The following is a 27,230-nucleotide window of genomic DNA, read 5'->3' as shown; positions in this document are numbered from 1 at the left end:
TTATCGAGGTAAGAACCCAATCTTCCTGCTTAAAAAAGTCCCAGCCTCCATTTAAATTTGATCTGATCTTCAGTTTTTCATTACTAATACTGTATATCCAGCAATAAAGTAACTAAAATCAATTTACTTAAAGGCTACTGACTTTTTTCAGCTACATTTTAAAAAAATCGCTTAGTATTTTCTGCTTATACACAGTTGACTCTTTTTCTTTGTTGTAGCCTCCTTCTAGAGGATTCGGAAGAGGAGGAGGATGATTTATGTAGAATTTGCCAGATGGGAGTTTCATCACAAACTAATCCCTTGATAGAACCATGCAGATGCACTGGAAGTCTTCAATATGTTCACCAGGAGTGTATAAAGAAATGGCTGCAGGCTAAAATTAACTCTGGTATGGTGTACTGTTAATATCTCTTTCTGCTGTTTTGATTTCTTAATGTCAGCTTTATATATTTGAGAGTGGTATCTGTGTACTGTGAAAATACTAATTGCCATTGTGTGTACTTTTGTGGGTGTTAAATGTGTTTACATTCTTGGTAAAACTTCATTTTTGGTTTTTTTTGTTGTAGTTTTTTTTTTTAGATTTAGTTATTTTGGCTATGGTATTATTTTGAGATCACACAGAGTAGAATTCTGCAATACCAATTTTAGTAATTATCTTTATATTTGGGTCCCAAGCAGGAATTGTTGAACAAGATTTATCAAAGTAATCTGTTATTGAATAATTCCTTTCAACCTGCTAGACCAGTACAGACCAATGGTTGTTTACTATACCAGCAGATGGAGGTATTCCAATGACATTACTGGTATTAGGACTGGGCAGCTTGGAACAGTTCAATATGTTTTCTGCATTCAGCAGATGGTATAGATTGTACCTAGGAAAACCTTGCACCAGTCCAAGCTTGACTTCCCATTGTTCAGACCATAGACTCAATTCTCAGTCCTTTTGGTTGGTGTATCTCCTGGTCACAGTCTCAAACTCACCTACTATACCCCCATCCCTATCAAGCTTGGAAGAACCTGACCCTCCACAGCCCCAAGCCTTAGTGAGCTCATTTGATGATGTTTTATGGCAAGGGCCCCTATCAGCAGTGTGTGTGTGTTAGGAGGGAGAGGGGATGACAGTGGTGAAGATTTCCCTTCTAGTACACTCCTGCATTGTGTTAAAATTTAGGGCTAGATTCACTAAAGATAGCGAGTAAATCACTGTTGGCGATTCTCCAACAGCGATTGATTCACTATCAAGTTTACATGTAAATGATTTGCACGCAACTGATTCAGTCGCTCAATAAGCAATTTGAAAAATGCAGACAGCCCTAATAGCAGTGACAGGGAAAACAGCTTCCTGTCACTGCTGTTAAGATGTGTGCCTCGCCCAGTGCAGTGCCTGTGTTGGCACCCCCGAGCCACCGCCCCCTCCCCCAAAACCAAAAAAATATGGCAGGAAGGATGCCCATACTCTCCTGCCACCAGACGCTAACGCTGTCACCTCCGCGAGCCAAGAAAAAATGGCAGCAGCCTAAGGCCCTGATTGGCTCAGATGCCTCAAGCCTCTCCCCTTGGGCGTGGGTCTTAGGCGTCTGAGCCAATCATGGATTCCCTTAGGCTGCCTCTGTATCCCAGATACAAGGGGGAGGAGCCTTAGGGATGCTAAATAGCCAAGCGATGTAAGTGAATCGGGGCCAGATTCTCAAAACTTAAACGCCATCGCTAGATTGTTTTCTGGCAGTTTAGCCTGTAAGCAGTTTAGCGACGGATTATCAAAAGGGATTATCTCCCTGTTTAATGAGGATTCTAGCAGTCTCCGACACAACATGCAAATGACCTCTTCAATACTGAAATGAGCCCTCCAGTGGATTTTTTTTAAAATCACCGAGCCATTTTCTAAAAATGGCATCGGTTTTTACCTAAAAAAAAACACCCGAGTGGTCTAAGGGTGCCAGTCAGTGTCGAGACTGCTAGAATTCCCCTGTGTTGTGATGTAGCGGGAGAGATGCCCATCCGCTGTATCACAACACAGCACTAAACACAGCACAACCCGACCCCCCCCCCTGCAGTGGGAGAGAAGCCCACACTCTCCCGCTGCACAAAAAAAACCCTAACCTGACCACCCCCTCCCCCCCGCAGCGGTAGAGATATCCATTCTCTCCCGCTGCACTAAAACCTAACCCGACCGATGACCCCCCCACACACACAGTGGGAGAGATGCCCATTCTCTCCTACTGCCATGGGAGGGGCTTTAAACAATTTGGGCCAATCAGAGCCTCAGGCCCCTCCCCGGATGCATCATAAAGGGGCCTAAGACTCTGATTGGCCCGGGCGCCTAAGCCCCCTTACGATGCATCCGGGAGAGGCTTGAGGTTCCTACCCAAATTGTTTAAGGCCCCTCCCATGGGAGGGGCCTTATTTAACCTGGGCCAATCAGAGCCTCAGGCCGCTCCCCAGTACATCCCAAGATGCACCGGGTAGGGGAATTCCCTTACATGATGCAGGCAGCCGGTAGGAGCAGGTCTGAGTCCCTCCTGCTCTTCAGTTGTAAGGTAAGGAGGGAGGAGGTGGCAGGGGACAGTGAGGTGAGGGTTACTTGGCAGTAGGTAAGAGTGGGCATCTCTTCCACTGGGGGTTGGGTGTCATTGGTCGGGTTAGGTTTTAGTGCAGCAGGCGAGAGTGGACATCTCTCCCGCTGCAAGGTGGGTTTGGGTTCGGGTTTTTTAGTGCAGCAGGAGAGTGGGCATCTCTTCCGCTGCAGGGGGGGTTGGGTTAGGGTTTTTATGTGCAGGGCTTGGGTCAGTCGGTGTGTTTTGGGGTTATTGTTTTTTTTGGCGGCGTTGACAGCAGCAGTTTTCCTATGCATGTGCCCATCAGTAATGGACACATGCAAATCAGGAAATCTTTGCTACTGTCCACTGACCTTATTTACATGCAAGGTTTTTGGAGAGTCTCGCTTGTTTAAATTCACTCCCACAACGGCAGCGTTTTTTTACACGGATTTTTTTCCACACATTTTTGAGAATCTTGCCCTCAGTCGCTTGGCTATTTTGCATGGGGTTTTACTAATTTGCATGATCAGATTGGAAAATGGGTGATCGAGGGGAAAAACATACGGGCTGTTTTGTGACTTGGGTCGGTTAGCGATGATCACTTACTTTAGTGAATCTAGCCCTTAGTCCCTGCTACTAAGCCAGTTAGATTAAAAAATAAGGAACTATCTCCTTCTTTCATCTAGTATGTGCTGTAAAGATAATGTTTTTCTACCATTATTAAATCATTCCGTTTCCCAAAAAGGGAACGTAGTAAACTCCCAAGTGATTTTTTTTGGTGGGGTGGAGAGGCAGCCCTAATTATTGGCTCTTTCTTGGATATCCCTGATGAAATATACAAACAAAATTTGCATGTTCTTCTCATAAAATACACATATCCTTAATGATATGAATGTAAAAGCCTAATAGTCAGGGGATGCCTCAGGACTGCTGTGGATTCCTTTACTCTAGTGCATCATTGTTGAAATCAGCCCTTGATTGAAGGAGGTCTTTTGTATTATGATAGATCAGGGTGAATTTATTCATATAATCAGTTATCCCAGGACAAGCTGGCAGCATATTCTCACATGTGGATGACATTATCCACAGAGCCCCGGTTCTTAGTTTTCCATGGAGCTAAGAAGTCATGTCTCTGAACGTTGTTCAATTTTTGCTATTTGCCTTCCTGCTCAAGCGTTTTTTCTTCTAATTTTCTAATTTTCTTCGTATTTTTCTCTTCAGTTAAGAGTACTTATATTTAAAAAAATTAAAAATACAAAATGGAAATAATAAAATATGGGAGCCATTGACATTGTTTTGTAATGAATAAACACCATTTTCTTAACATAACTTATGAATGGAGGGGAAAGGGGAGGGATTGTATAAATGAAGAAAAAGGTAAAAAGAAAATATGAAAAAGATTGATTCAATTAAGAAAATAGTATGGAAAGGGAAGGGGGAGAAGGGTTTAGATACATATACATTTGTTATTATCTTGATAGATTTATCAAGTGTTGTTTGTAAATCTATGTATCACTTTTATTGTACACTTGTTGAAAGATTAAAAATGAATAAAGAATTAAAAAAAAAAAAAATTAAAAATAGAGAGCGAGGGAACTTTCTTTCATCTCTTTTCCGCTCGCCGGCAAGGCCGTTTCATTTTTCCTCAGCCATTGAGTTCAATTTGACAGAGGCGTTTTATCCGTCGATGTCCTGGCCGTTTTCTTATTTTAAGAAGTGCTACAGGTGCCAAAGGCCAGTTTCCAATACTGACCCTCATAGTTAGTGTTTGCAGTGCCTTAGCCCAGAACACCAGTGTTCTACACTGCAGAAATGTTCCATTAAGAGCTGGAGACTTCAACAAGAAAAATTGTTCGGCACCAGCATGGAAACGGAGAAGATGTCACAGCCTTCCACATCAAAGACATCGACACCATTGTTGGGAGACATCGCTCCATCTGGTAAGCCAACTAAGAAGCCGCCAATTTCCCAACACGTCTCGCAGGTCATTCTTGCATTGAGTCCCTTGATGCCATAAGAACATAAGAAGCGCCATCTCCGGATCAGACCTTCGATCTATCAAGTCTGGCGATCTGCACACGTGGAGGCCCAGCCTGGTCCAATTTTTAGTCACCCATATCCCTCTATGCCTCTTGTAAGGAGATGTGCATCTAGTTTGCTTTTAAATCCTAGGACGGTCGAACCTCCTCTGGGAGAGCATTCCAGGTGTCAACCACTCTTTGCAGGAAACAGAACTTCCTGATATTTGTCCTGCACTTGTCCCCCTTTAGCTCATTCCGTGTCCTCTTGTCCGTGTCAAAGTGGATATTGTAAATAATTTTTTTTCCTGCTCTATTTTGTCGATTCCTTTCAGTATTTTGAGGGTCTCGATCATATCACCTCGCAGTCTCCTTTTCTCAAGGGAGAACAATCCCAGTCTCTTAAGTTGTTCCTCGTATTCCAGTTTCTCCATACCTTTTACTTGCTTCGTTGCTCGTCTCTGCACTCTCTCCAGCAGTTTTATATCCTTCTTTAGGTTGGGAGACCAATGTTGGACACAGTATTCCAAGTGAGGTCTGACCGTTGCTCTATAAAGCGGCATTATAACCCTCTCCTATCTACTCGTGATTCCCTTCTTTACCATGCCTAACATTCTATTTGCCTTCTTTGCCGATGCCACGCATTGTGCCAACGGTTTCAGGGTCCTATCTATCAGTATGCCCAGGTCCTTTTCTTGTTCACTCTTACCCAGAGTTGCTCCTGACATTCTATACTCGTATTCCTTGTTCTTTCTGCCTAAATGCATTACTTTGCACTTTTCCACATTAAACTTCATCTAGCATTTCTCTGCCCATTTCTCTAACTGACACAAGTCGCTCTGGAGTTCCTCGCTATCCTACTGCAATCTGATTGCCCGGCATAGCTTTGTGTCATCTGCAAGCTTGATGATCTCACTGGATGTTCGACAAGGTTCCGCATGAACGACTACTTCGGAAAATTGCAAGCCGTGGAATTGAGGGTGAAATACTCACGTGGATTAAAAATTGGCTGGAGCATAGGAAACAGAGAGTGGGGGGTAAATGGACAATACTCGGACTGGAAGAGTGTCACCAGTGGGGTGCCGCAGGGCTTGGTGCTTGGACCCGTGCTCTTTAATAGAGAATGACACGGGGAAAAAATCTGTCCCCGTCCCCGGCCCACCATCCTCTGCACCGCCCCGTCACCGCCACTGCCATCCCATTCACCGTCCCCGCTGCATCCATATAAGCCTTAGTACTGTAATATTTAGCTTATTCCTTTCTTATAAATCAAAGTTCCTGCTGCTGAACTAGAGAAAGAGATGTTGAGCTGGCAGGGCTTTGTTTATAAACTTTATAAACACAACTAATATACTACTTTATCCTAATCTAATCTAATCTAATCTAAATCTTGGGTTTATATACCGCATCATCTCCACAGGTGGAGCTCGACACGGTTTACATGGTTAGGGAAGGAACGGAACTCCAGTGGATTTATAGAAGTAAGTAAGAGAGAGGTTAGGTGTGATAGTACTAGGGGGGGGGACGGGTTACATTTTGGAGAAGAGCCAAGTCTTCAGAAGCTTACGGAATGGTAGAAGGGGGCTCAAGTCGCGGAGAGGGGAGGGGAGACTATTCCAGAGCTGAGCGATTCTGAAGTGGAGGGAGGACCCGAGTTTACCGACGAGGGAGATACCTTTTGAGGAGGGGAAGGATAATTTTAATTTTTGCGTGGATCTAATGGAGAATGGATTTGAGGAATTCCAGGATAGAGGAATAAGAGGTGGTAGGATGCCGTGGAGTATCTTGAAGGTTAAGCAGGCACATTTAAAGTGGACCCTGGAGATGACAGGAAGCCAGTGCAGCTTGGACAGGAGCGGAGAGACATGGTCAAATTTGCTTTTTGAGAAGATAAGTTTGGCCGCGGTGTTCTGGATTAGGGAGTTTGTGGAGGCTTTTCTTTATTAAGCTAAGGTAAATGGAATTGCAATAGTCCAATCTGGAGAGGATGATGGACTGTACGAGCACGGCAAAATGTTTTTGGTGGAAGCAGGACCTCACTTTCCTCAGCATGTGAAGGCTGTGAAAGCATGTTTTTATCAGGGAGTTGAGGTGGTCGTTGAAGGATAGCGAGGAAACTATGGTGATGCCCAGAACTTTGCTAGAGAACTCTAGTTGTAGAGAGGAGCCTGTGGGCAGTGGGATGGAAGTGGGTAGATGATCAAGTTTAGGGCCAAGCCAAAGTAGCTTGGTTTTGGACTCATTCAGTTTCATTTGTACAGCGAGAGCCCAGGATTGAAGTTTGGTTATGCATGAAGAGATGTTTGCTGCGAGATTGGTGAGGTTTGCGTCGGTCTCGAGGAGGACCAGGATATCGTCAGCGTAAGTGTAGAGTATTTTTAGGGGGGGAAAGGTGGAGGAGGTTCAGGGAGGACATATAAATGTTGAAGAGGATAGGAGATAGGGGGGAGCCTTGTGGAACTCCGCATGTCGGTTTCCACGGGGAGGATGAGGTACCATTCTTGGTAACGATGTAAGAGCGAGAACGTAAGAAATTCGAGAACCAGTCAAGGACCGTGGAGCTGATGCCTATCTCGGAGATGCCTATCCTAAAGCAAAAAATAAATAAATAGAATTTTTTTTCTACCTTTGTTGTCTGGTTTCTGCTTTCCACATCTTCTCATTCAATTCCTTCCATCCACTGTGTGTCTTCTCTCTGCGTCTTCCATTTGCTGTTACTGTGCCTCTCCCTTCACCCCCCCCCCCCCAATTGGTCTAGCACCCATCTTCTTCCCTCCGCTCCCCCATAGTCTGGCATCTGTCTTCTTCCCATTCTGTCTTCCACATTTCCCTTCAGGGTCTGTTCCTCTCCACCCTCCTTCAATGTTTGTCCTATTCCTTTCCACCACCACCCTTCCCTCCCTCCTTTACCATCTGTTCCTTTCTACCACCCTTCAGCTCCTCTCACGTGGCCTATCTACCTTCCTCCCTCTTATTTTCATGGCATGTTACAATGTATTATCCCAGGACAAGCAGGCATGATATTCTCACATGTGGGTGACGTCATCTACGGAGCCCCAGCGCGGACAGCTTTTCAAGCAAACTTGCTAGAAGTTTCAAGTTTGCACACTGCACCACGCATGTGCATGCCTTCTCGCCCACTAGAGGGCGCATCCCACCTCGTGGTCCTCAGTTCAATTTTTTCCGCGGAGCCAGAAAGCCCTGTGGATTTGAGCTCCAATTTTGCATTGCCTTTCTGCTGCCGCGTTCCGTTTTTTCTAATCGATTCGCGGTGCTCTTTTCTTCTTTGTGTTTTTCGTTCGTTTTAATTAAAAAAAAAAAAAATTTTTCTTTTCGTTGGGCTCCGGGGGCTCCCGGCAGCCGTGGCCGCGGGACGTCGGTCGTTCCCGGCCTCCTTTTCCGTTGATGTCCCGTCCTGTTACGGGATTTAAGAAGTGCAGCCGGTGTGAGAGGTTACTTTCCATCACTGACCCTCACCGGTGGTGCATTGTTTGTCTCGGGCCGGATCATCCGACAGCTTCGTGTAATCGCTGTGCTACTTTTCAGGCCAGAGCTCTCCGCCGCCGACGAGCCAGAATGGCGGAATTGTTCGCCGTGGACGCGCCGGCAAAGGCCTCGACGTCGGCCTCGGCCTCGGCCCCGGCCTTGACCTCGGCCTCGGCGCCCTCGACTTCGAAGGCGTCCTCGGGAAAACCGGCTTCGGGTAAGTCCTCTGTTCCATCCCCGTCAGCGAAGAAGCCATCCTCTGCCCCGGCTAAGGCGAGTGGGTCGACCCCGGCCCCGCCTCGGACCCCGGCATCGCACACCCCGAGGGAATACTCGAGACCGAGGTCGCCCTCCAGGGAGTGTGCTCCGGACGCGGAACTCCCGACCTTTGTCGGGATTCCAGCCTTTCAGGACCTCCTCCGAGCTCTTATTTCATCGGAGCTGTCGGGGGCCCTGGAAGTGTTGCAGCGAGCTTCGGTTTCGGCGGCCTCGACCTCGGAGGCCCCGGCCTCGGTGGCCTCGACCTCGGAGGCCCCGGCCTCGGCGGCCTCGGTCTCGGGTACTGTGGCCCCTTTAACCTCGGCCCCGGCTGTGCCCTCGACCTCGGGGGTGCCGCCTGAGTGGAGTGTGCGGCCCAAGGACAAGTTGCGCAGAGTGCGCCGTATTTCCTCCTCCTCCTCCTCGAGGTCTTCCCGGGACGCCTCGCCCTCGACGCGACCTCGGACGGGGCGCCGCTCGAGGAAGCCGAAGCGCCCGTGGGGCTCGCCTCGGAGGCGCGATCGTTCCTCGCCGCTCGGGGGCGAGGCGCTGCAGGTATCGGAGTTGCGCCTCGACAACCCGAGGCTCCTCCGATCTCCTCATGGGAAGTCTTCCCGTGCCGCCTCGCCGAGGAAGAGGGAGAGTGTCCCCCGGACCCCGGGGTCCTCACCCAAGGGTTCTTCGAGACGGAGAAATTCTCCTTCCCCCTCGAGGGCCTTGGAAAGGGAATCCTGGGGCTCGGGGTCGGCCAGGGATCCTCATTATTCCCATGAGGCCTCTCCCCTTTCCTCGGTGGGGAGGTCGAGAACCCCGTCTCCTCCAGCCAGGCCGTCCTCGTTTTCCACTTTTGTTCAGGACATGGCCCGAGCCCTGGGGTTGGACCTTATGGTCGGTTCTCAATATTCTAAAGAATTTTTGGAGGAGCAGGACCTTCCCACTCCTCCTAGGGAGGTGCCTAGGCTCCCCCTCAATAGAGTCCTCCTGCAGACCTGGTTGAAGAATTTGTCGAACCCTCTTACAGTCACGTCTGTACCTTCTAAAATGGAAGCGAAGTATAGGACGGTGCCCCCTAAAGGGTTTGAAAAGGCGCAGCTCTCCCACCAGTCTCTTCTGGTGGAGTCTGCCCTTAAGAAATCACAGCCCTCAAGGGTTTCTGCGGCGGTTCCACCCGGCAGGGAGGGGCGGACCCTGGACAAGTTTGGCCGTCGCCTCTATTCAAATTCCCTGATGGCCACCAGGGTTCTAAATTATGCCTTCACCTTTTCCTCCTATTTGCGTGGCATGGTGAAGGACCTTCCGCAATATCGAGACTCCTTACCGGACTCCCAAAGAGCAGGATTTGAAAAGTTTATGTCCAACCTGTCTCAATTGCGGTTGTACCTCTTTCATGCGGTGTACGATGCATTTGAGCTGGTTTCGAGGGTGTCGGCCTTCGCAGTGGCCATGCGCCGTCTGGCCTGGCTTCGCACCCTCGATATGGACCCAAACCTGCAGGAACGTCTTGCAGACTTGCCTTGTGTGGGGTCCGAGCTATTTGATGAGTCCTTAGATGCGGCGACCAAACGGTTGTCGGAGCAGGAGCGCTCGTTAGCATCCCTGGTCCGCCCCAAACCTAGGCCCCCGCCGCAGAAACCTTTCCGTCCTCCGCCGCGCCAATACCCTCAGAAGTCGACTCCGGCTTTTTCGAGGCCGCCTCCGAGACGTCCGTCTCAGCGAGGCAGAGGGGGACAAACCCAAGCCCCGGCGCAGGGTCCTTCTAAACCCGCGCCTTCTTTTTGACGGGCTGAGCGGACGGGGCGGGTTCCCCTCCGCGAAATCACAGGAACCCCTTCCCATCGGGGGGCGTCTTCGGTTCTTCTACATGGCCTGGACCGAGATAACATCAGACGCTTGGGTGCTCCGGACCGTCTCCGAGGGCTACTCGCTCAACTTTGTGTCCACGCCACCGGATCAACCCCCAGGGGTTGCCTCTTGCAACCGAGCGCAACTTCCCCTCCTTCTGGCCGAGGCCAGGGCTTTGTTGAAGCTTCGGGCGGTCGAACCGGTCCCCAAAGACCAGCTGGGGACGGGATTTTACTCCCGTTACTTTTTGGTCCCAAAAAAGACCGGGGACCTACGCCCCATACTGGACCTCAGGAAGCTCAACAAATTCCTGGTCCGGGAGAAGCTTCGAATGCTGTCTCTCCCGGTTTTATATCCTCTCTTGGAGGGAGGGGACTGGATGTGCTCCCTCGACCTGAAGGAAGCATACACCCATGTTCCGGTGCATCCCGCCTTCCGAAGATTTTTACGGTTTCAGGTGGGAGAGCTGCACCTTCAGTACAGGGTCCTGCCCTTCGGCCTGGCCTCGTCCCCTCGAGTCTTCACGAAGTGCATGGTGGTGGTCGCGGCAGCCCTGAGGTCTCGTGGGCTTCATGTGTTCCCTTACCTGGACGATTGGCTCATCAAAGCCCCGACCAGGGAGGGGGTTATCTCAGCGACCCGACTGTCTATAGCCTTCCTGCAGAGCCTCGGGTTCGAGATAAATTTTCCCAAATCACAGTTATCCCCGGCCCAGTCTCTTCAATTTATAGGCGCGGTGCTGGACACTGTGCGCCTGCGCTCGTACCTCCCGCCTCCGCGGTTGGAAACCTTGGTTCGGATGGGCCGTCGAGTTGCTCAACTGCCGGTGGTGTCGGCCCAGCGCATGTTGATACTGCTCGGCCACATGGCATCGACGGTCCACGTCACTCCGTTCGCCAGGCTACACCTGAGGATTCCTCAGTGGACCCTAGCTTCCCAGTGGCGTCAGGATTGCGATCCGATGTCTCGTCGCATTACGGTGACTCCGCCTTTGCGGAAATCGCTGCGTTGGTGGACCAACTCTTCCAATCTGTCCAGGGGCTTGCTGTTTCTCACCCCTCCCTTTCGCAAGGTTCTAACCACGGACTCCTCGGAGTACGCGTGGGGAGCTCACCTCGACGGTCTTCGAACGCAGGGCCTATGGGCTGCCGAGGACCGTCGGTGTCACATCAACGTGCTGGAACTTCGTGCCATTTTTCTGGCGGTTCGAGCGTTCGACCACATACTGCGAAATCAGGTAGTCCTTGTTCGCACGGACAATCAAGTGGCGATGTACTATGTGAACAAGCAAGGTGGGACGGGTTCTTGGCCCCTCTGCTCGGAGGCTCTTCGCCTGTGGGAGTGGGCAGTCTCCCGGAACATCTTCCTTCGGGCGGTTTACATCCAGGGAGAACAGAACTGTCTGGCAGACAAACTCAGTCGACTTTTACAGCCCCACGAGTGGTCTCTACACACAGGAGTCCTGCGCGAGGTTTTCGATAGCTGGGGAACGCCGCAGGTGGATCTGTTTGCCTCTCCGTAGACCCGCAAACTGCCCCTGTATTGTTCTCGGATGTACTCACGGGATCGTCTGGAGGCGGATGCCTTCCTTCTAGATTGGGAAGGGAGGTTCCTGTATGCGTTCCCTCCCTTTCCTCTGATCATGAGAACGTTAGTGCGTCTCAAATTGTCCGCGGCCACTATGATTCTCATTGCGCCTCGGTGGCCGCGTCAGCACTGGTTCTCCCTGCTACTTCAGCTCAGTACCAGGGATCCTCTGGTTCTGCCTGTGTTTCCTTCTCTGCTGTCTCAGAGTCAAGGATCGATGTTGCATCCCAATCTTCAGTCATTACACCTGACAGCTTAGTTTCTTGCTCCTTAACTTCGCCCGGTCTGTCTCAATCGGTGAGGGAGGTGTTGGAAGCCTCCCGCAAGGTTTCGACTAGGCTTTGTTATTCGCAAAAATGGACCAGGTTTTCCACCTGGTGTTCTTCTTTGCACCTGGATCCTGTTTCGGTTCCGGTGTCCTCGGTCCTGGAATACTTATGGCATCTGTCGCACTCTGGTCTGAAAACAACATCTGTGCGGGTTCATCTTAGTGCCATTTCGGCTTTCCATCAACCGATGGATGGGCGTGTTCTGTCGCTTCATCCTCTGGTGTCACGCTTCATGAAAGGGCTACTCAGGGTTTGTCCCCCTCTTAAGCCTCCTTCCGTCGTATGGGATTTGAATGTGGTTTTGGCTCAACTGATGAAACCTCCGTTTGAGCCACTCGACAAGTCTCTCTTGAAATTTCTGACTTGGAAGGTGATTTTCCTGATTGCTCTCACATCCGCTAGGCGGATTGGGGAGTTGCAGGCTTTGGTTGCGGACCCTCCTTTCACTGTCTTCCATCATGATAAGGTGGTTCTCCGCACCCATCCTAAATTTTTACCTAAAGTTGTGTCTGATTTCCACCTCAATCAGTCCATTGTCCTTCCTGTGTTCTTTCCTAAGCCCTACTCCCATCCTGGCGAGACGGCGCTTCACACGCTTGACTGTAAGAGGGCGTTGGCATATTACCTTCAACGCACCAGGTCTCATAGGAAGGTTCCTCAATTGTTTTTGTCCTTTGATCCTAATCGATTAGGTCATCCTGTTTCCAAGCGCACTCTGTCTAACTGGTTAGCTGCTTGTATTTCTTTTTGCTATGCTCAGGCTGGACTTCCGCCCCCGGGCCGAGTCACGGGGCATAAGGTCAGAGCAATGGCAGCCTCTGTAGCCTTCCTCCGTTCTACACCTGTGGAGGACATTTGCAAGGCTGCCACTTGGTCTTCGGTTCATACGTTCACCTCCCACTACTGTCTGGACACTTTGTCCAGAAGCGACGGCCGGTTTGGCCAGTCGGTGTTGCGTAACCTATTTTCTTAATTTGCCATCCTCCCACCTGCCCTTTTTTTTTTGGTTGGCTTGGAGGTCACCCACATGTGAGAATATCATGCCTGCTTGTCCTGGGATAAAGCACAGTTACTTACCGTAACAGGTGTTATCCAGGGACAGCAGGCATATATTCTCACAACCCGCCCGCCTCCCCGGGGATGGCTTCTTTGCTAGTTATGGAACTGAGGACCACGAGGTGGGATGCGCCCTCTAGTGGGCGAGAAGGCATGCACATGCGTGGTGCAGTGTGCAAACTTGAAACTTCTAGCAAGTTTGCTTGAAAAGCTGTCCGCGCTGGGGCTCCGTAGATGACGTCACCCACATGTGAGAATATATGCCTGCTGTCCCTGGATAACACCTGTTACGGTAAGTAACTGTGCTATTTGTGCAAGCCACTGGAGCCTGCGAGCTCGGTCCCTGTCCCATCCCCACAAACCATCTCGCTTCTGTGCTCCTATTTTCCCCATTTCTAATATCTCCCCTATGTATCTGCCATTGCCCCCCCCCCCGTGTCCATATACCATCCCCATGGCATGTCCCCTTTATGTCTCTGTCCCTATGCCCCATGCACATAATTTCCCCTCTTTCTGTTACCTTCCTGTGTCCAGATTTCCCCTATCTTCCTCTTCCATACCAGTGTGTCTCTTCTTTTCAACCCTATCTAGCTTTTTTCCCCTCTTTCTTCCTCCCCCCCCCCCTGCTTCTAGCATCTGGCTCACCTGCCTGTCCTTCCCTTTCTTTCCTGCTGTGGGTTTTTCTTTCCATCTTCATCCCCTTGGCCCTGAATCCTTTTCCCTTTCACTCCCTCCTTCCAGTTTGAGCCGGGAACACGGGCGATTGCACGGTCCCCGCAGCCCCCACCCGCCTGCCTAATCGATCCTAGTGTTTAGCCAGCTCTCTCCCTTCTCCTCACCTTAGTTTGCAGGCTTTCTTTTTCGGCGACCTGCACGCTTTCCCAAAGAGCCGCCCACGCGCGGCTGCACAGTGTTCAATCTTCTGCTCTGTTTCCGGTTGCGTCAGAGCAGAAGATCGAAACTGAGCAGCAGCGGGTGCGCGGCTCTTTGATAGTGTGCGGGTCGCCGAAAAAAAACCCTACAAACTAAGGTGAGGAGAAGGGAGAGAGCTGGCTAATCACTAGGATCGATTGGGCAGGGGGGTGTGGGCTGCGGGGACCACGCGATCCTTCATGCCTCACTGCGGGGACAAGATCATTCACCGCTCCACGGGGCGGTGAATGGCCTTGTCCCCGTCCCCGCAGCGACTGCTAGTTTTCGTTCCCCGTTTTGGCGGGTTACCCGCGGCTAAACGCGGTGGCCGCGGGTAAACCGCCACCGTGTCATTCTCTACTCTTTAACATCTTTATAAATGATCTGGACATAGGTACGACGAGCGAGGTGATTAAATTTGCGGATGATACGAAGTTATTCAGAGTAGTAAAGACGCAGGGGGATTGCGAAGATCTGCAACATGACATAATCAATCTCGAGGAATGGGCATCGACATGGCAGATGAGGTTCAATGTGGATAAGTGTAAAGTGATGCATGTCGGTAACAAAAATCTCATGCACGAATACAGGATGTCCGGGGCGGTACTTGGAGAGACCTCTCAGGAAAGGGACTTGGGAGTTCTGATCAACAATAAGACTGTAAGTCAGAGTCATAAAAGGGCTTTGGTGAAGGAGTGCATCGAGCAGATCAATGCTTGCGTCAAGCCTGATGTTAATCTGATTATGAGGATGATGCCTGACATAACACTCTCACGTCTGGAAGACCTTGAATGAGAGCAATGTTTCCTTTAAGAAGCTCCTTACTGGTTTTGAAGTGTTGAGACAAGGAGGAAGAATGATGATGCCTCGATGAACTGGAGTGGGATCTAGATGGAGAACTGGACCTGCAATGATGTGGTCTACGCTTAGGCATGGAACGTCGATGCCCCTCTGGAGAGCCATTGTCAGTACCGCAAGACCTGGTTGTTTTATGCTAAGGCTGGACTGGAACCAAGGGAGTCCATTGATCTGCTCAATGCACTCCTTCACCAAAGCCCTTTTATGACTCTGACTTGCAGTCTTATTCAGCTGAAGATTTACCTGAGTCTACAATGGAGGCTTATGATACTACATTGGAAAAGTCTCCACCAAGGGCTAAATTCCCTACTGAAAGACTTTCGTTTACCAATGTATTCGCCTTCAACTAATACAAAACGCCTCTATAAAAATTATTATGAAAGCAAAGAGATTTGATCACGTCTCACCTCTTCTTAAAGAATCTCACTGGCTTCCGGTGTCATACTGAATAAATTATAAAATATGTTTGCTAACTTTCTTAAAGCGCTGGTGTATAAAACCCCAGCCTTTCTCGATAGGGTGTTGTTCCCGTATTTTCCAACCAGAACACTTTGATCAAGTGATCAACACCTATTGACTGTTCCTTCATTAAAGTCCATTAATATTTGCTTTTACACCTAAGCAGCACCAAGACCAGCCGCCACTATCGAGAGCCTTTGTCCCAATCCAGCTAGACGTGTGTGCTCTTCACCATACAATTTGTTGGAGAGATCAATCTGCCTGCTTTTAAATATCAGCAGCATTGGGAAAACAACTGCTTTTACACCTAAGCAGCAGCGGGTACATCCGCAACCACCAAGAGCCCACAGACCCGATCCTGCCAGGAGCGTGAACTCCTCCCCCTGCAGTCCATTGGAGAGATCAATCTGCCTGCTTTTAAATATCAGCAGCAGTGGAGATCAACTGCTTTTACATCTAAGCAGCAATGAGACCAGCCACAACCACCGAGAGCACTCAGACCCGATCCTACCAAGAGTGTGAACTCTTCCCCCCCCTGCAATCCGCTAAGAAGATCGACTGTCGGTTCCGGGCGGCTTTCCCGCAGAGGAGAGAATCCTGCATTCACCGTGGACCTCATCTGGGGCAGCCTCCTTGGAGCGGCTGGGGCACGGGCAGTGTGTCTGGGAGGGAATGCATGGATGGGAGAACATCGCAGGGGAGGAGACATAGGCATCCTGGGACTGTCGGCCAGAAGAAGCCCTTTCTGGATATGTCAATCGCTCCTCCTAAACTTACTTGCTCCACTTCATCACTGACGCTGACCCATTCTGCTTCTATTCCTTTCTCTCCTCTCTTCTACCTTCCAAAGTATTTAGATCAATGCTGTCTTTTTAAAATGTTTATTTTATTTTTATTTTTCCTCTAACTCTACTTTTCACTTCACTATTACCCTCCAGGTACTTTAGTTAGATTGTGAGCCTTCGGGACAGTAAGGGAATTTTCCAAGTACCTTTCTTATTTCTAATCTTAATGTATATTTTCTGTAAACCGCTTAGAACCTAACGGATGTAGCGGTATATAAGAAATAAATTACATTACATTACATTACATTAATATTTGCAGACAGTACATTTTTTGAGTTACGGCTCCCAAATTGTGGAATTCATTACCTATTTATATAAGGGAAGAGAGACATATGGATAGATTCAAGGGTAAGTTAAAATGCTTTCTTTTTAAAGATGCTTTTGACTGTTAGTTCCCTTAGTCAAGATCGCAAACCTTTAGTCAAGATCGCTAACCGTTTTTAGCCATTTAAATTTTGGATTTTTCTAAAAACCCACCTTGTGTTGCTTCCCTTTATTGTCTTATTTACTATCAATTAATGTATTTCTATCCCTTCCTCCTTAGTGGTTTAGTCAGTCTTGTAAGTCATGTCTGTAACATTGATAGTCCCTCTTACATGTTGTAACATATTTTAGTATTGTACATCATTTTGAATATATGATTAGGCGATTAACCAAATTTTTTAATAAACTTGAAATAAATTTGAGTTACTATTCAAGCTAGAAGATGATTCTGCCTACAGTGCTGAATACTTGGAGGCCTTAGATTATAATGAGTCTCCTAAAGAACTTCTCAGAATACCTTTTCATGGTATACCCAAGGAGACTCTTCACAAGAACTGGGAAACGTCCCTAACCATTACAGTGGCTCCTAGAAAATTAAACTCTCTCTTTATAAAATAATTTCTTCTCCAGGTTTTGACAAACCACAGCTTCAGCATCAGTCCCTAGTGGTATAGTTGACTTTGAAAAAGTCTACTCCATTGAAAGTCTATGCCTCAGTGCCACCAAGGTGTAAAGGACACACTATGGACAAATTTAGGCGTCACTTATGCCAAAATTCCATGCTAGCAAACAGTTCTAAATTATTATTTCTGTATTTCCTTTTATATAAAGCACCTTGTTAAGAAATTACCTTCTTTTGATAGATACATTCCTCCGCAACATTTGCAGGAATTTCATCATATTTCTCGCACCCTTGCCTTGGCTAGAAGATACATGGCAAAATCTTCTTATGATGTGTTTGAATTATTTTCTAGAGCATCAGCCATGTCAGTACCAATGAGCCGTCTTGTGTGGCTATGAGTCTCAGATATGGACATCAATCTGCAGGACAGATTAGTGAACATTCCCTGTTTGAGAGATGAGCTGTTTGGTGACTATTGAAAATGCCACACAAAAGCTTACTGATCATGAGAAACATTGGGATGCTTTGGTTAAATCCAAACCTAAGCTTTCAACTTCCAAATCTTTTAAGCCTCCTTCTTCCTATCAAAGGCATTTTTCTTCAAAAACTTGCTGCTCTTCCTAGGCTGTAGCAGAAAAAGTGAAAACAGCAGCTCCTCAAAAGCCTGCTCAGTCTTTTTGACGGGCTTCTAGAGAGCATAGTCGCTGTTCCTATTCCTCAGCCTCTTCCTCAACCAATCAGAGGTTGGCTTCTGCTGTATAACCACAAACCTCTGGGTGCTAAAAGTCATTTGAGAGGGATACTCTTCATTTCATCAATATACCTCCAGATCTTCTGCCAAGAGAGTCCTCTTTCAACCCTCAACAGACATCCCTTTGGGAGATAGAATCCCTCCTTCTCAATGCTATGGAGGAGGTTCCACCTGCACAGAGAAAATAGGGGTTTTACTCCCAGTATTTTCTCTTCCTGAAGAAGGCGGGAGGTCTGCGCCCAATCTTAGACCTCAGGGGCATTGAAGCTATGTTATAAACATTTGCATCAAATTTTAATAAACATAAGCCTGAATAAGTGTCTAGTGAAGGAAAATTTTCAGATGTTGTCCCTTGCAACTTTATATCCCCTCTTAGATTGCAATGACTGGCTGTGCTCTCTAGATCTCAAAGAGGCTTATACTCACATTCCAGTGAATCTGACCTGCAGTAAATTCCTCTGATTTCAGGTTGCAAAGCACCATTATCAATACAAGGCCCTGCCCTTTGGCCTTGCAACCTCTCCCAGAGTGTTCACCAAGTGCTTGGTTGTAGTGGCAGGGGCATTGGGGGCTCAGGGTCCCCAAGTGTTCCCCTATAAACAGTTGGCTGATCAAAGATCCAACCTTGAAAGGGGTAATTGCAGCGACTCACTTAACAGTTCTCTTCCTTCAACAGTTTTCAAAATCAATTTTCCCAAATTCCAACTTCAACCCTCTTAGCATCTGCAATTTATCGGAGCTCTGCTAGACACCATTCATCTCAAAGCATTTCTCCCTTAGCAAAGACTAGAAAATTTGATTCAGCTTTGCATGCAGACTTCTCACCTGCAATCACTCTCAGCCAGAGAAATGATGGTCCTACTGGGTCACATGGTTTCCACGGTGCATGTTACTCCATTTGTGAGATTTTATCTCCAGATGCCTCAATGGACTCTCGCATCTCAGTGGTCTCAAGCTCTCGACCCACTGTCTCAACACATTACCATCACTCCTTCACTTCAACAATCTCTGCAGTGGTGGATGAACTGTTCAAATCTTTCCAGAGGGTGGTTGTTCCACACACCTCCACATCAAAAGGTTCTGACCATGAACTTGTCCAACTATGCTTGGGGAGGGGGCTCATCTGGACAGTCTTTGCACTCAAGGTCACTGCTCATAACATATTCCTGAAAGCAATATACATTCAAGAAGAAAATAATTCTCTTGCAGACAAACTCAGCAGGTTTCTTCAGCCACATGAATGGACACTCAACTCTGCAGTTCTGCATCTTATCTTCTCTCAGTGGGGGACTCTTCAGATAGACTTATTTGTGTCCCCCCTCAACCACAAGCTGCCCCAGTTTTGCTCCAGGCAGTACTCTCCCCAACGGCTAGAAGCAGGTGCTTTTTTACTGGATTGGACATACAAGTTTCCTCCAATCCCTCTCATCCTAAAGACGCTTGTCAAGCTCAAATGGGAGGAGGCCACCATGATTCTCATAGCTCCTCTGTGGCTCAGACAACCCTGGCTTTCCCTTCTGCTTCAACTCTGTATCAAGGAACCAATCCCAACTCAGATTTTTCCATCTCTTCTCATGCAGAGTCATGGATCTCTTCTGCATCCCAATCTTCAGTTGTTGAACCTGACAGCTTGGTACCTCTCGGCCTGACGTCAGCTGACCTTCATCTTTCCCTCTCAACCTGTCAGACTCATTTTGGAAGCATCAAGAAAGCCATCTTTGCACCATTGTTATCAACACAAATGGAAGTGTTTTCCACATGGTGTGATCTTCACCAACATGATGCTAAATCCACCTCTGTATCTTCAATTTTGGATTACCTTCTACATTTATCCAATTCAGGCCTCAAGACCTCTTTGATTAGAGTTCATCTTAGTGCTATCAATGCTTTTCATAGACCAGTTGATGGGAAAACCTCTCACTGCTCATCCTCTTGTATCCAGATTTATGACAGGACTTTCCAACGATAAACCTCTCAAACCACCTCCAGTAGTTTGGGATCTTAATGTGGTTCTTGCTAAACTAATGAAGCCTCCTTTTGAACCAATGTCCTCGGCTTATCTTAAATAACTCACTTGAAAAAGTGGTGTTTCTCATCTTTCTTACATCTCCTCAGCTCTTCGTCTCATTCGATCCTATTTCTACCTGGTTAGCGGCTTGTATCGCCTTCTGTTATGTTCAGGCTGGGCTACTACTGGGGAGTTATCTTACAGCCCACAAGCAAGGTCCTTTTTTACATTCCACTCCTATTGATGAATCTGTAAAGCTGTTACTTGGTCCTCAGTTCATACATTCACAACTCACTACTGTCTGGAAACTTATTCTAGACGGGATGGTCACTTTGGCCAAGCAGTATTAAAAAAATTTATTTTCTTAATGGCCAACACTCCCTCCATCCCATTGTAGTAAGTTAGGGAGTCCCACGTGTGAGAATATGTTGCCTGCTTGTCCTGGGATAAAGCATAGGTACCTACCGAAATATGTGTTAGCCAGGGACAGCAGGCAGATATTCTCACAACCCACCCACCTCCCCTGGTTGGCTTCTTAGCTTGCTTACATAACTGAGGTATCACGAGCCTATGTTGGGCGGGAAGGCACTCGCATATGTGCGGTGCATGCAGTTTGTGAATTTTCATGAGTTCTTAAAGTGGCGATGCACTTTTAAAGCTGTCCTTACCAAGGCTCCGTGGATGACGTCACCCACATATGAGAATATCTCCCTGCTGTCCCTGGATAACATCTGTTATGGTAAGTAACTGTGCTTAATTGCTGGCTGGACAAATTAGTAGTCAAGTTTGGGTGAATGACTTGTTCAGTGTACATAAGAACTTAATAGCAGTGTATAGCAGTGTTCTCCCTAGGGCCTTTTAGCCGGGCGCTCCGCCTGGCTAATTTAGATGACCGCCCGGCTGTCATCTATCGTGAATTCTGCTGCTGCCGCCACTGCTCAACATTAAAAAAAACAAAACTCCTCTCACCGGCTTGGAGATTTCCCGCCTTAGCCTGTAGCAAACTCATGCTTCGGGGCTCTAAAGTGTGCGTGCCGGCTTCTCTTCTCTTCCCTCCGAAACCAGAAGTTAAATCCCGGGGGAGAAGAGAAAGGAAGCTGGCACGCACACTTTAGAGCCCCGAAGCATGAGTTTGCTACAGGCTAAGGCAGTTTTTGATTTGCTGTATTTCTTTGGGCCTGCCTGTTTAGTTGATGGGGGTTTCCTAACTTCTGGTGCCTACTGTTTTCTGCAGTCCCATTAGCAGTGCGCAGGTAAGCTACTATGGTACTGCATGTGTGGGCTCCAAGGGCTGGAGTTGCTGGGAACTCAGAGCTGACTATGGGGAACCAAAGTCAGCCTTTGGTTCTGTGCGGGAGGCGATTTCAGATCAGGAGGTTGAGTTTCCTATGGTGACGACCAGTGCCAGTAGGCTCCTCAGCGGCAGTTCCAGTTTCAGCAGGAACGGCCTCCATTTTGGATTCTTGCTGCCACATATTCAGTAGGTCAGTGACAGAAGAAAGTTAAAACTCTCTTACTTGCTTCGGGACTTCCTCGCTGCCGGGTCCTGCCTACTTTCTGTTTCCGCGAAAGCAGGACCCGGCAAAGAGGAAGGCCTGAAGCAAGGAAGAGCAGCAAGTTGTAAGCTTCCCTCCATCGCTGATCTATGGAAGATAGGTCAGCGATGGAGGGAAGCTTACAACTTGCCTAGCGACTCTGCCGATGGGTGTGTGAGCTGGGAGGGATAGGAAAAGAAATGCTGCTGCTGCTCCCAATGGGGGAGGGGAGGGGGAAGAGAAATGTTCTACTGCTGCGCCCATTTTTTTTTGGGGGGGGAAGGGAAGAGAAATGTTGTTGCTGCACCCAATTTTTGGGGGTACAGGGAAGAGAAAAGCTGCTGCACCCAATTGGAGGGGGAAGAGAAAAGCTGCTGCTACACCTAATTGGGGAAAGGAATGGGAAGAGAAGTGCTGCTGCTGCACCCAATTGGAGGGGGAAGAGAAAAGCTGCTGCTGCACCCAATTGGGGAAAGGAAGGGGAAGAGAAGTGCTGCTGCACCCAATTGGGGAGGGGGAGGGGAAGAGAAGTGCTGCTTCTGCACCCAGTTGGGGGAGGGGGGAGGGGAAGAGAAGTGCTGTAGCAGCAGCACCCAATTGGGGGAGAGAGGAGAGAAGGAAGACCAGGGAAGGGAGAGGAGAGGCAAGAAATGCCAAGACCATGGGAGGGAGGAAAAGGAAAGGAGCTACCAGACCATGGGGGGGGAGAGATGTCTTTGCATATGGGGGGAGGAGGAGGAGGGAGATGGAAGGGCATGGGGGGAGAGAAGGGAAGGAGATAGAGATGCCAGACCTTGGGGTGGAGTGGGAGGGAAGGAAGGAAGAAAAGGAGAAGAGGGAGATAGGGGAGGGGGTGAAGCTGAAATAAATCATGTACAAAGGAGAGAAAGGGCACAGGATGTACAGTTTATTGAAGGGACATAGAGGGAAGATGCCATATGGAACAGAGAGAGGGCGGACACTGGATGGAAAGGGCAGAGAAGGTGGACAGTGGATGCAAGGTGGAAAGAGAGGGTGGACAGTAGATGGAAGGGGTAGAGAGAGAGAGAGAGGGCAGAGGCTGGGTGGAAGAGGCAAAGAGAGAGGACAGAGGACAGATGTTGCCTGGAAGGGAGCGAGGACAAATGCTGAATAGAAAGAAGAGAGCGAAGAGAAGATGATTAAAGCAGAAACGATATAAGTTAGAAAAAACATTTTGTTGCTTTACATAGAATCAAGTAGTATTGTAACTGTATTGATTAAAGTGTATAAATAGGAAAAGGAAATAAGGCAATTTTTTTGGGACTAAACCCCTTTCCTCGGGTCAGGACAGGATACCATAACAGCAGAGGTGCCCAAATGGTCGATTGCAAAGGCAATGTGAGTCGATCGCGTTGCCTTTGCAATCTTTTGCTTCCTACCTCCCCGAGCCAGGCCAGGTGTGTACATGCGCCGGACTCACAAGACTTCACCTCCGACGTCAATTCTGACATAGGAGAGGAAGTTCTGGGCCAGCCAATCACTCCCTGGCTTGCCTGGAACTTCTCTCCGATGTTAGAATTGACATCGGAGGTGAAGTCTTGTGAGTCTGGCACTTGTAGATGCCTGGCCTGGCTCGAGGAAGCAGCAGGGATAAATCGGCGTGGTGGCTTAGGGGGTAGGGAAGGAATCGGGGAAGTGAAGAAATCGGCGTGATGGCTTGGGGTGCGGGGGGGAGAGAGAGAGAAAGAAAGGCAGAAAAGAAAGGGGAGGGGCAGAAAGAAAGAAATATTGGATTTACAGTGCAACCAGAGACTCAGGAAATCACCAGACAAAAAGGTAGGAAAAATGATTTTATTTTCAATTTAGTGATCAAAATGTGTCCGTTTTGAGAATTTATATCTTCTGTTTATATTTTGCACTATCGCCCCCTTTTACTAAACCGCAATAGCGGTTTTTAGCGCAGGGAGCCTATGAGTGTGGCGCTGTGGTTAAAAGCTACAGCCTCAGCACCCTGGGGTTGTGGGTTCAAACCCACGCTGCACCTTGTGACCCTGGGCAAGTCACTTAATCCCCCCATTGCCCCAAGTACACTAGATAGATTGTGAGCCCGCTGGGACGGACAGGGAAAATTGCTTGAGTACCTGAATAAACTCATGTAAAACCGTTCTGAGCTCTCCTGGGAGAACGGTATAGAAAATTGAATGAATAAATAAATAAATAGCATCGAGAGCAGCGCAGGGCATTCAGCGCTAAAAACCGCTATCGCGGTTTAGTAAAAAGGGAGGAGGTATATTTGTCTATTTTTTTATAGTTGTTCCTGAGGTGAAATTGCATAAAGTTATCTGCCTTGACCTCTTTGAAAACCCGCGGAATATAAATGATAATTAACATTTTCTCTGCTTCCCCCGTGTCTTTCTCAATAACAGACTATGGACTTTTCTTCCAGGAAATTGTCCAAACCTTTCTTAAAACCAGCTATGCTTTCCGCTCATACCACAACTTCTGGTAGCGCGTTTCAGAGTTTAACTATTCTCTGAGTGAAAAAATATTTCTCCTATTGGTTTTAAAAGTATTTCCCTGTACCTTCATGCAAGTGTCCCCTAGTCTTTGTAATTTTTGATGGAGTGAAAAATTGATCCACTTGTACCCGTTCTACTCCACTTAGGATTTTATAGACTTCAATCATTTCTCCCTTCAGTCATCTCTTTTCCTAGCTGAAGAACTCTAACCTTTTTAGTCTTTCCTCGTATGAGAGGAGTTCCATTCACTTGCGCATATTCTTTGCTTATTACATGGTTAAAACAAGATGAAATTATCGTATGTACTGTACTTCAATGGAGTAAAACCTAATGTAGAATTTCAGTAAGTGGAGCATTTATGTTTCTAGGATCTACGTTGGATGGAGTAACTACTTGTGAGTTGTGTAAGGAAAAGCTGAAGCTTAACCTTGAAGACTTTGATATTCATGAACTCTACAGGACACGTGCAAATGAAAGGGTTAGTATGGTATATGTTCTAACTGATTCAGTTAATGATAGGATTGCTAAATTTCACAGTTGCAGGTATTTGTATTGTGTACCTAGGACCGAAGAAATATTTTGTCAAGTTCTTATAAAGAACTATTTACTAAATTTAACTATAGCAAGGGAATACTGACATTTTATATTTATTAATTATTTATTTTAAAATTTTCTATACCGTTTACATACATAGTTTTAAAACAAAAACATGATAAAATAAACATACAGACAAACCTTAAAAATCATGAGTACAATAATACCACTTTGCATAATAACAATCATGAATAGTTCATCAGCTCTACCAGAGAATAAAATTATTTCTAGAGAGAGGCATTTACAAATAACTGCATATTTAGTAATTTTCTAAACATACCCCTTTCACAACTATTCCATATCTGACCCACCAAAGAGTGCCATATCTTAACTCCTGCACAATAAAAAGTCATTTTACCAGTCTCAACAGTCGTCTTCAGTAAGCCAAGTTCTCAGAATGCAATGATCTTTTTGGTATATAACTAAGTATTATTTTTTAAACAATTCTGGAATATTTCCATACAAGAATTGATGAGATCATTACTGCTTTATATTGTACTCTGAAGGCAACTGGTTGTAGTGGCAGGGGCATTGGGACTCTTTTGTGAATATCTTTTTGTATGATCTTTTAGGAATTGCTCTGTTTTCTAAAATAGTACTTTACTACACAGGAAAAATAGATCTTGAGGTGAGAAGTTGGATGGTATCCTGGATCAGTACCCACTCTATTTAGGGTTGATGCCTAAGTCACACAGAGCTTTATGTGCTTTTTGTCTTATTTTTCACCATGGCTTTTTAAATATGTTTTTGTACCAATAGTTCCCTTCTCACTGTGTGCTTTCATCTCAGTCAGAACTGTGCAGTAGTATTGAGCCTTCATTTCCAATTATCTAAGGTAACCGTATTCTCTTATCGCTCCTCGCCCCACTTCACAACCCAAAAACACCAGAAAACTTGTTTTTTAACCAAATCAATATTCTCCCATGACCTTTACTTCATCTCAAGGTTATGGTGCTGAGCCAGTGCAGGGCCTTGAGAATCTCTGTGCATGCACAAATGCTCAAGACACTGTACCAGCCCAGCGCTGTAACTTTAAGATGAGGTAAGGGTAGAGAGATCAGTTGTCATCAGTTACTGCAGCTGGTAGAATGGAGGACAGACATGGTGGCTATCATGGGCAGTAGAATGGTGGAGAGAAATTCATTGTGGGGAGGAGAGGAATGGTCAGCATGGGGAAGAGGACTGAAGGAAAGAAATGATGCCTCCATTAATAGAATACCCTAGACTTAAGAAAACCCAGTGTTTCTAGTTCCGTATATACTTGAATATAAACCGAGGTATCCTTTTTTTTCCCCCCCCTAAAAAGAGAGGAAAAAAGGTTGACAAATATAAAGTAAGTGTGTGTGTGTGTGTGTCATTATTCAAGTATAGTGCCTTGCCTTGCCATGCCATGCTGTGCACCCTGTTCCCCTTCACTCGCTACTCTCTCAGGCTCTGCAATCATCCCAGGGAACTTCTCTGCAATATTTTTTTTCTATTTTAATTCTTTTAATAATTACAATCACAAGCATCCACTTGCTAAAACAAGACAGAGAAAAGGAAAACATCATTACATGAATAAATTTACAAAAGTACTAATCCTCTCTTACTTAGTCCACAAATAAAAGGGGGAATGAAAGATAAGGAGATCATTTAAAGAAGTAATTAAAAAAAAAAAAAAAAAAGGCATGGCGGGATTAATCATCTATCATTCTAATTATTAAGACCAATACACTCTATGTTAACTTCAAGTCTAGAAAAGCTCTTAAGTTGCTCATGAGTAAAAAAGATATACAGTGGTGCCTCACACAACGAACTTAATTGGTTCCAGGAGCAAGTTTGTTATGTGAAACGTTCGTTATGTGAAACGCGTTTTCCCATAGGAATACATGTAAAAAAAAATAATTCGTTCTGCAGCATAAAATATGCTAAGATGACATAAAAAAGATAAATTTTTTGTTATTATTTTTATTTAGATACATCTAAAAACATACATCTCCCTGTCCTTTTACTTCCAATATCTTCCTATCCCATCTCTATTCCCTTTTGTCCCTCTCCCCATGATCAATCATCTCACCACCTCTCTCTGCCCTCACCCTCAGGGTTCAAGATTGCTTCCACTCTTTTTCCTGTTGTTCTCTCTGCCTGTCACCCTATGATTTAGCATCCCTTCTGCCCTTGTCCAATATTTCCCCTTCTCTCCCTCCCTCTCATCCCCTGCTCCAACATGTGCTTTCAGCGGCCTTCTCCCCCCTTAAGCGTCTTTTCTTCTCCACTCCACCTTTCCTCCCTCCCTGCCTCCACCTTTGTGGCGCTTTTGCACCCGACCGACAACAGAACAGGCCCGGTCGGACAAATCTCCCTGTCCTGTAGCCGCGAATCTAAATTACCTTCTTACAGCAGCTGGATTATTGAAGCTGCTGTAAGAGGTAATTTAGATTCGCGGCTACAGGGCAGGGAGGTTTGTCGGCCGGGCCTGTTGTCGGTCGATCGGGGGACCTGACCAGCTGTGCACATTCTTCGGGGCGGACCGCCCCCTCCCCCCTCTTTCGTTCGCCATTGCCTTCTTCCTACCTGCCCTGCCGCAGCCGCACACAGCCGACCGGAAGTCTTCCTGATGTCAGCGCTGACGTCGGAGGAAGGGAGGGCTTTGCTTAAGCCCTCCCTCCGACGTCAGCGCTGACATCGGGAAGATTTCCGTTCGGCTGTGTGCGGCTGCGACAGGGCAGGTAAGGAGAAGGAGACTACCCTCGCGGCTCGACCAACCCCGCTGCGATCCAACCCCGCAGGAACCCCGGAAGTATGCAGCT

The 27,230-nt window shown here is 47.3% G+C and overlaps 1 protein-coding gene across 1 annotated transcript in view; it reads left to right on the top strand.

Annotated features, from left to right (window-relative positions):
- The window catches only part of MARCHF7 (membrane associated ring-CH-type finger 7), a 171,302-nt gene that overhangs the window by 117,481 nt on the left and 26,591 nt on the right, over positions 1-27,230 (top strand). The window contains exons 7-8 of the mRNA XM_033945076.1: positions 219-388; positions 24,216-24,325. Of these exons, the coding sequence (XP_033800967.1) occupies positions 219-388; positions 24,216-24,325 (280 nt within the window). The remainder of the gene's footprint in view (positions 1-218; positions 389-24,215; positions 24,326-27,230) is intronic.

Source organism: Geotrypetes seraphini, chromosome 5, assembly GCF_902459505.1.
Source record: "Geotrypetes seraphini chromosome 5, aGeoSer1.1, whole genome shotgun sequence".
Classification (NCBI taxonomy): domain Eukaryota; kingdom Metazoa; phylum Chordata; class Amphibia; order Gymnophiona; family Dermophiidae; genus Geotrypetes; species Geotrypetes seraphini.
Note: the sequence above shows the minus strand (reverse complement) of the source record. Positions and strands in the feature narration are given on the sequence as shown.